Raw genomic sequence first — 9,456 nt, 5'->3', positions numbered from 1 at the left:
CGGCCATGCAGCTTCTCATTGAGTTTGGGCTCTCGGTGCTCGCTCCTTTTCACCTTCAGCCACTGCACCAGGGGCTTGATGGTCAGGCCCTGGAAGACAGGTACTGACCTGGATGGTGGGCAGGCTCCCGCCCGGGGGCCCACTCTGGCCCACTGCACCCCCAGCGTGTGGATCTACACTTTCACCCCCCTCCATAGGCACACAAGGTGAAATGGGCCACCCCTTATCCACAGACCTGACCCGCTCTGAGGGCCCCCCCAGTCGGCTCCTTAGACTTTCCAAAAGCAAGGTGAAGTGGGACACCGTCCTGGGCGTGTCTGGTCAATAAAACCCAAACTGGGGCTTCGTTAACCAGCAGCAGCACAGGAATAACATTTTTAGGCCAAATCGTGCTGCGTCCCCTGTGGGGCCACATGAAAACCTACAAAACGGCTCCTAGTTACTAAAATTGTAAAAACCAATTAGGGCCTGGAGGCTGGGGTGGCGTGGGGAGGTCGGAGAGTGGGCGGCCGCGTGCCCTCCGCCTACCTGGAAGATGACCGTGAAGAAGACCACGATGATGGTGGTGCTGACAAAGAGGTTCCTCTCCTTCACCTTGTTCTCGTCCAGGAGGACAACCAGCGCGAAGGCCACGGCCCCGCGCAGGCCGCCGTAGGACATGACCACCTGGTCTATGATTTCCAGCTGCACCATGCGGTACCGGTTCAGGACCCAGGTCTGCAGGACCACACCTGCGGGCGGGGCCTGCGCTGAGCTCTGTGCCCCTCCTGGGACCCCGGCCGGTGGCAGCCACCGCCCCGGGGCACAACACGTGGGGATTCCCTCCAAGGGCAGTGACGGTGACAGCTTGTGTCCCAAGCAAGGGGACACTCCACCCGGTACCCTCCTCTCCCCAAACCCCCACGTCCACGCCAGTGCTCTCTCCTGGCCACGGGTCAAGCCTGCCACTGGGGACACTCTGTGCACCCCGAGTTCGTGGCTAGAAGCTATTGCCAGCAGCTCTGGAAACTCGCAGATGTCCCTGTGACCCTGGCTGCCACGGCGCGGCCTTGCACTCTGATGCGTCAGCCAGCTCCAGGACCGCCCGGCCTGCTCCGCTCGCGCAGCCGCCCCCTGGAGCCCTCAGGCCCTGGTGAGCTCAGGCAGTGGGGGGGGTGGTCTCACCCCGGAACTGCGCCCCAGGGAGGGGCAACAAGGGCCGGAGCAGGCAGGGGGCGCCTGCCTCACATGAGCCTAAACTGCTCCTCAGTGACTGTATCCACAGTGAGTCGATGGGAGACCAGATGGACTCCTCTAGGTTCTAGAACCTTCCACCCTGACCCCCAGCCATTCTAAGTCCATCTCAAGGTGATGCATTCCTGAGAAAGCCGGAACCTTCACTGAAGATAACTCATGGCCTAGCCATGGAGAGGGCCCCCCGTGGCTCCCAGACCTGCTGCTCACTGGGCAAGAGGGCTGCTCACAAGCACCACGTTTATGGCTCCCACGGACTCCCCACAGCCAGGCCCCAGTGTCTGCCCCCACCGTGCCCAGCATCCGTCATTGTCCCCCCACCCTGTCCCCGCCTTCCCCCAGCACCCTCACCAATGGCCCGGTACACGGATATGAACACCAGTGTCAGGAGCACAAAGGCTGTGTTCCACTTCCAGATGCCGGGGTTCACGGCTGAGATGCCCAGGAACATGAAGATGATGGTCTCCGCCCCACTGGCCAGCATCTTCATGGTGTAGCGCACGGTGGTGGCTGACTGCTCCGAGATGTTGGCCTTCACGTACTTCTGGCAGCAGATGCCGCAGAAGGTGATGCTGGGGGTGGCATGGGCGTGCAGTGAGGCTGGGGGCCGAGACTCGGGCCTGTGTCCTGGGCACGCGCCCACCCCATTCGGGGGCTGCTCTAGGACTGAGTGCAAGTCCCGGCTCCCGACACCCTGAGACCTGAACCCTGAGCCACCCAGTGGGCTGCCTCAGCGTCTGTCCTCTGCCTGGCGGTGGCTGGCTCTGGGGGGAAGTGCCAGGGCAGATCTGGGTCACAGGGGTGCCAGCCAGCCTTCCACCCAGAGCATCCGGAAGGGTCTGCGTGTAGGCAGAGCTCTCGGACAATTCTGTGAAAACACCAGCTCCTTATTTAAAACCTGAATAGACCAGATTCTTCACCCCCACAGCGGCTTCTCACCCCTCAGGGGAAGCGGGCCAGGCAGATGGGGGCTGGGAAGAGACCCACAAGGTTGTGCTCCAGGAGGGGAGGGGCCCGTCCCCCCCCACCCCTTCCCCCCTTCCCCNACAGCTGCTTGGCTGTGCTGAGGGTGGGCCCTGCCCGAGGCCCGGCTGCTGTGTGGCTCCGGGGCTCTGGGCCATGAGAGCGAGGGGGACTCACGCCAGGATGGCCGACAGCGACAGCATCTCGGAAGTGAGGTAGGACAGGTAGGAGATGACGAAGACGAAGCCAGGCTCGATGATGCGCACGTGCTTGGTGAAGCGGGTCACCAGCGACAGCAGGAAGGCGAAGATGACCCCCACCAGCGTGCCCCCCAGGCTCACCACGAAGAAGGACACTGTGGGGCCGAGGACACTGGCTGAGCCGCCTGAAAGGCCCTTTGTGGTCGGGTGTGGTTGGCCCTGCATGTAGGCGAGGCTGACCGGCCGTCCTTCCAGACCATTCCTTTCATCGTGGGTTGCCTAGTAACCCCCACGGAGGCGCCACTAACTCAGCAAACAAGAGGCCAATTCTCCCCCTAAGAGGCCATCAGGCTCGTGGAGAGCTGGGATATCACAGAGAAAGCCCGAGAAGGGCTTGGGCAGGGTTGTCCCTGGGCCCCGATACGGCCAGGCTGTCGTTGTCCCCGCCCAGAGAACCCAGGACACCAGGGCCCGTCCTCCAAGCAGACACACTGGTGGGTCTAACGGGACAGCAGCCCTCGGCCCCCCAGAGTGGCCAGGACCCAGCAAAACTGTGTTCATAAAATACACTGGGGACAGGAGGGATGGCCACCGAGAGTTTTCCTACTAGGACGTGAGTCCCAAGGGCAGGCCTGGTGCCAAAGGCTGGAGGTGGTCCACATGCTGGAGAGGAGACGTGGCCCCCACACTCCCTGGGTGCGCGGGCCCACCAGCCACACACCTATGCCTTTCACGCAGTCCACGCCAGTCACCTTGTCACCTCCCAGTGTCACAAAAGATTCGAACACGTTGTAGAGGACCTGGGGGGACAGAGAGGCAAGCATGACATCGGGTCGGCCCTCGGGCAGCGCTCACTTTATCTTGGGCCTCAGGCCTTAGAATTGGTCTGGATTGGGGCGCCTGGGTGGCTTAGTCGGTTGAGCGTCCGACTTTCGCTTGGGTCATGNGCCACCTGTTTCAGAAAGAAAAAAAAATCACTGGAGGAAATCATCATGGAGCAGTAATGGTAAATAAGATGAAGGCCAAAGACAAGCCAGTAGGTGGGATATGAGAGGCAGAAGAACATTCTAGAAGGAACTAGAACCTTCAGGAGGAGCAAACTTGGTCCTTTCCTACTCTCAGCAAAGCAGGGGTGACCAAAATTTAACCCACTACATTTAATTCTGTTTCATTTTCCAAGGCGAAGCTAGAGTTTCCATTTTAGTGACTTTGCTGTTGCGCTGACTCCTGATTGCAGGATCACACCCCTTGGTGTCTTTGCATGTTGACATTTAGACCTCATTCCAAGACGTTTGAGAGGGAAAGCTCAGGGACGGCATGCATGCCACAGGTGTGGAGGCTGTGCTGTGTGTTCTGGGCCGAGCCCTCCACACCCAGGGGCCCCGAGCCTGCGCCGTCCAGGTCTGCTCAAGGGGACAGAGGACCCCGAAAGGGGCTGTGAGCTGTTGCTACAGCGGGAGGCACACAGCGGGCTTGAGGACGCTCCAGTGGTGGGCAGAGCGTGGGCACGCAGCCACGAAGAGTGCTGGGGGCCGGACCACAGCTCGGCTGTCTCCATGGAAACGCCGCTGGGAGGGAGACAGAGGGTCACACCAACGTAGGCGGGGAACTCCATGGCTCAGGCTTAAGTTCGAGCTTCTCCAGAGAAACGAAGCCACAGCACAGAGCAGGCCAGCCTCGAAGGAGCTGTTTGTTACGTTTCTGATTAAGTTTGAAATTAACCCTCAGATTCCCCCGAGAACAACTTATCTGCTACACAAGAAATCTGGTGCAGCACAAGCTTGGGTTTGTCACTCTCCTGAGCCCTGAAGAAACACGAGGAGGGAGAATTTCTTAGAGAGGCCACATGTATTTTAGGGCCAAGAGAGACCTTCGTGTCCGGCTGTGTCTGCACAGCCCTTGGGGAGAGGAGACAGCCTGGGGGTGGGCCGGACCCTCCGGCCCAGGGCGGGTGCTCAGAGACACAGCACCGGGGTGACCTGCGCGGGAAGGCGCCCTGCGTGCCTCCGCGGCGCCTGTAACTCACTTGCACAGACGTAGTGGCCCAGCTTCAGGCTGGGTTTTGAAAACTCCCCGCCGGCCACTGTGTGCTGAGACAGTGTTCCCACAGCTCACGAACCCTCTGTTCACTGCTGTGGCCTCCCTCCAGCCCTGCCCTCCCCGGGGCCCAGCCGAGCTCCCTGCTCCACCGCCTCCTGGAGACAAAGCCGCGTCACGGGCACACCATCAGCGTTCGCTCTGCTTCCCTCCTTAGTTCTGGCGAGGTCTCGCTGCTGGTCTCTTTAGTGGCTCTCTGACGGAAGTCAGGGGCGGGTGGTACCGACTCTGGACCCAGTTGGAGGTGGGGGGTCGACAGGGAGACGGTCACCAAGGTGGTGGGAGACCAGACCAAGAACGGATTGAAGAGGCAGTCATTTGGAGTTAGGAGGAAGCGAGCGAGGGGACACCATGCGATGCGGCTGGCGCGGGGAAGCCTCCCGCAGGTGGGGGGCGGAGGGCACAGGGAGAGCACCCCACCCCACATCCGGGCTTCTCGAGGCCCTCCTCAAGGCTGCTTTCTCCGCCCGCGGCACCGAGGCCCTGGGGCCGCCCAGCGGCGCTGTTTCTCCCTCCCAGTGGCTCTGAGGTGCTCTGTGGCAAGTCCCAGGGCCCGCCCGGCACCCGCTCACCACAGTGACAGCGTCGTTCAGCAGCGACTCCCCGAAGACGATGATGAACAGGACCTCGTTGACGTGCACCTCCTCGAACACAGCCAGGACGGCCACTGGGTCCACAGCAGCAATCAGGCTGCCGAACAGGAGGAAATCCAGCAGCCCGATTTTCAGGTCTCCTGCGGGACAGGCGGGCCGTCAAGCAGAGCCCTCGGGGGCCCCGGTGCGGCGAGGACCTCCAGCCGGGCACGCTGGCTCTCCGGGGCCTTCCGGGGGCTTCCTCAGGCTGCTGTCCTGCTGACTGCTGGGTTGGAAGCCCCTCCCACGGGGACGCTGACTCTCTGAGGCCTGGGGCTGGCTGGTTGCGGGACCCTGGGCCAGAACTGCCTGCCTGCCCCCCGGGGGCTCCCACAGCCTTCCGGAAAGGCTGGTCTCACTCTCACTGGGGACTGATTGCCGCTGGTTCTTCGCTTCATCTGCCGCGGGGCCTGGTTATTCCCTCCCGGCCAGCCCCCTGGGAGGCTGCTGCCAGCAGAGGAAGGGCCCGGGGTGCTGGGCCACGCACAGCACGGGATCAGACGCCCGCTTGGGCGGCCTGCTGTCCTGGGCTGGGGGTGACCGGAGATGCAGAAGGTGTACATGCAGGGAAGGTGGTCAGGGGCTTGACGGGCATGGGGGAGAGGCCTCCCTGGGAAGCGATGTCTCAGCCCAGAGGAGAGCCGCCGGGACACAGCCAGACGGAAGTGATGGTAGCGGGGAGGGGAGAGACAGGCCTCACAGGGTCCGAGGGGCCACAACTGGCCCGAGGAGCTCTGATAGGAGGGGCCGCCAGGGAGGTTTGAGGGACAAGAAGGGAGATGGGGGCTCAGAGGGGAGGGAAGGTGGGGGACCGTGGAGGAGCAGGTCCTTGGAGTCAGCTCAGCCTGCTTCTTGGAATGGCCCAGTGGGTTCCTGGTGCCCTTGGGGGCGGGGGTGGTGCTGAGATGCACTTCCCAACACCCCAGTCTCCAGAGCGGCACCAGCGAAGCCCCCGCAACAGTCTGCACTGGACACACAGCCTCTGGGACCCGAGTACGGTTGCCCCATCCCGGCTCTGTCCAGGCCCCACGCCTGTTCTCAGCTGGGCCGGTTGAGGGAGGGCCTTGTCCAGGAGCCTCCTCGGCACTGAGCCGCCTTCCCAGCCCGAGTGCACTTAACCAGACCCCAGGGGCCAGTCAGGCCAGGAGGGCATGGGATCACACGTGGGGGGGGAGAGACGGCCGGGTGTAGGCTGGACGCCTACCCCTCCAGGCACTTGGGCCTCCCCAGGGCCAGGCAGGGCCCCCCGGGAGAAGGTTGTCTCTTCGCAGAGACGTGGCCCTGGAGGGAGTTTCCCACGAGCTCTGAAAACCCCACAGCCGGGCTCCGGAGTCTGTGTCCCAAGGAAGTGACAGGTGTTAGAACCAGCTTCCAACAGGTTAGAATGTCCCTTTCGAAATGGGAACCAAAGGGTTTGCTTCTCCACCTCCAGGCCCTGCAGGTGACACAGAGGGGGGGGCACAGTCCTTCCTGGCTTCAGGCACCAGGGACTTGCACACGCACACTCACCTTTGAGGCCATCCCATCTTTACACGCCTCCTGGCCATGGGTCTCTCACTGTCCAAGGGCCCTGACACACCTGGTGGTACGTTCTGGAAGCCAGTCACTCTGAGCAGGAAGTGCCCCGGGACCAGCATGCTCTCCTCCCCTGGGGGACAGTCCACGACCCACTAGTCCTGCTGAGAAGTTTCCCAGGACCAGATGGGCTGTGGGCTCCTGACCGCCGGGCTGTGTCCTGGGCACCGTGGGCAAGAGGACCTGAGGCTTCGCCCGCCTGAGGGGCCTCTCTGACTGCCTGGAGCCTCCGCGGGGCCTGCCCCCGCTGGCCTGGCCAGACAGCCATCCAGGGCACCCAGGGCCAGCCCTACCTGTAGGCCGGCCTGGGCTGACCTCTCCTCAGACGACTGACCCCTGCCTCCCCAAATGGTTGGGTGCCCGGCTCTGGGAACCTAGGGACGGGACAGACTCACTGGCCCCTGGGGCTGTTCTCGTCTGTGACTTTGGCTGCTGCCTAGCCTTGACCTGCTGCACCCTGAGGACTGAGCACAGGTCCCCTTAGGGACTCTTGCTCTAAACCCCGAGACTCTCCCCTGTGTCCAGTGGCTGCGGGTGACCCTGCTATCCCGGAGGAGGCCCAAGCACCTAAAGGCATCGCCGGTGAATGCAATCGAGCGCACGGGGGCTCACTCAGCAGCAAGGCCCGGCCAGACGTGCTTGGCCCCGCGCCACCCTTAGGGGTTTCTCTGGGCTGGGCCTGGGGGTAGGGCCAGATGGCAGTGGGACTCGAGGGAGCACGCGTGCTCCCCACGGCGTGAGGACAAAGCCCCAAGGTGGCAAATGGGACAGGTGAGGTGACCATTCCCGCCAGGGGAACTTCGGCCTCTTTCTCAGTGCATGTCCTTTGTCATCAAGGTTTTGTGGCCTTGGTCCACCAGGCAGGTGGAAACCACGGATCCGGGCCCACGCCGGGGAGTCCGGTCCCGCAGGTGGTGATGTTTGGGGCCTGCGGTGCCGGCACCCACTTCTCACTGGTCGCCCCCGATCCTGGGAGCCAGCCCCGTAGCCCACGATGCCGGCGGCACGTCGCAGCAGCCCCGACACGGGCAGCATCTGGGGCTGCGGGCATATCCGCGCGAGGCCTCAGCCGAGCTCCTGGCCTCACCCGCTCCAGTTTCTCAGGTAGATAATGACCAACTCCAGGTGGGTGTGGCGCAGCTCGGCTCCGCGCCAGGGCTGAATGAAGTAACCCAAACTGCAGGCAACGCGGGCAGCGGCAGAAGCCGCATGGCTTTCCTTGCAGGTTTGGGTGGGGACGTCCGGACGGCGGTGCTCAGGTGCGTCCACCACGGCACCACAACTGGCCTCTGCCCCCCTTTCCCTGGGGGCTTGCTGGCAGGGAAGTGACGTCACCCCCAGCTTCTTGCTGAGGGGAAGGGNAGCAGCTCATTCCCAAGCAGGGCGCGAACCTCAGCCTGGGGTTGCCTGGACAAGCTGTTGACTAATTAAACCTACTACGGACACACCACACGGGTTAGTGGGCCCAGCAGTGACCTCTGTCACCCCAAACACTCGTCTTCTTGTTGGGTCTGTGTTCTGTACCCCGAGCCTTGTTAAATGGGGTGCCCAGAGCCTGCTCCTGCAGAGCCCACCCCAAGGACCCGCCCCAAGGACTCCGCCTGAGGACACCCCTGCGGAAGGTGTGCCCACTCACCCATCAGGCCACTGAGGAAGACGCCGTAGAGGGACAGTCCGGTGGTGGCCGCATTCCACACGGTGCCCACGACGGCGTACAGCAGGATGGTGCCCAGGTTGCCGAAGAAGAGCCGGTTGGGCATGAAGTAGCCGGCGTCCAGCACGATGGGGGGCAGCAGGTAGAAGAAGAAGACAGTGGGGGTGAGCGTGAAGGAGGCGATGTGGTCGGCCGCCCAGACGATGCCTCCCAGCACCAGGCCCAGCACGATGAGCAGGGCGCTCTCAGGGACGACGCTGGTGACCTTGTGTGACAGGTGGAAGCCTGTGGGGGAGGGGGCAGTCAGGGGCGCCAGGACCCCTCCGATCGAAGCCTCTGAGGGTAGGGGACTGGTCCAGGGCCACTGCGGGCCCCTCCCACACGGGAGGTGTCATCCTGGAAATGCAGCGGGCGCTCAGGCTGGCGGAGAGCAGAAATGGGCTCTGCTAGTGACCAACCTCCTGGGCCTCCCTGTTCAAACCCGGGAGGGGGCTGAGCCCACCACTTCCCTGGGGGCTGCCTGCTGGCTCTGTGGACAGGCCGGCCTCCCGGGAGGGGCTGTCCTGGCTCGCATGACAGACATGGACCTGGGAAGCGAAGCGCCACATCTGGGTCTCTGGACGCTTCCCTCCGGCCCCACTCACGTGGCCGGGAGGCCCTGCCAGTGCACGGTTGACTGCTGTCCCCTGGGACCTGGCCCCTGGGGACACCCTCCTCAGGGTTTCCTTGCCTCCTGCCGGGAGAATAGGTCGTCCCTTTCTGTGGGCAGCCGACGCGGCTGGTGAGGAGTGGGCTTGGGGGCAGTAGAGCTTCCCAGGACAGTCAGGCCGGGGGGGCAGCTTTGGGTGTTGAAGACAGAAACCCCGAGGTGGGTGGGCAGAGCCCAGGGCACCCATACCCCCAGGCCCCACGTGACCCGTTCCCTGCATTTGGCTCAACCTCACCCAGCGTGTCTGAAGGTGCTGGAGGCCGAAGTGCGGCTGCATTTTACCTGCCCTGGTGGGACAAGGGGGCCCGCAGGTCCCCTGCTGACAGCCGGCCGCCTGGGCCCCCTGGCCCATCACCCCTGTGAGGACCTGTCCTCTGAGTGAGGCAGGCTCGC

General features: G+C 63.5%; 1 protein-coding gene across 1 annotated transcript in view; it reads right to left on the bottom strand.

Annotated features, from left to right (window-relative positions):
- SLC9A3 (solute carrier family 9 member A3) overlaps positions 1 to 8,543 on the bottom strand; it is a 14,753-nt gene extending 6,210 nt beyond the window's left edge. The window contains exons 1-7 of the mRNA XM_077749468.1: positions 8,337 to 8,543; positions 5,066 to 5,226; positions 3,118 to 3,196; positions 2,374 to 2,551; positions 1,585 to 1,805; positions 529 to 731; positions 1 to 89 (exon numbers count right to left, since the gene is read on the bottom strand). Coding sequence (XP_077605594.1) covers positions 1 to 89; positions 529 to 731; positions 1,585 to 1,805; positions 2,374 to 2,551; positions 3,118 to 3,196; positions 5,066 to 5,226; positions 8,337 to 8,460 — 1,055 coding nt within the window. The 5' untranslated portion in view covers positions 8,461 to 8,543. The remainder of the gene's footprint in view (positions 90 to 528; positions 732 to 1,584; positions 1,806 to 2,373; positions 2,552 to 3,117; positions 3,197 to 5,065; positions 5,227 to 8,336) is intronic.
- Between the last annotated feature and the right edge of the window lie 913 nt (positions 8,544 to 9,456).

This window comes from Crocuta crocuta, unplaced genomic scaffold, assembly GCF_008692635.1.
Source record: "Crocuta crocuta isolate KB4526 unplaced genomic scaffold, BGI_CrCroc_1.0 scaffold89, whole genome shotgun sequence".
In the NCBI taxonomy this organism is placed as follows: domain Eukaryota; kingdom Metazoa; phylum Chordata; class Mammalia; order Carnivora; family Hyaenidae; genus Crocuta; species Crocuta crocuta.
This window is presented reverse-complemented; position numbering and strand designations above follow the sequence as displayed.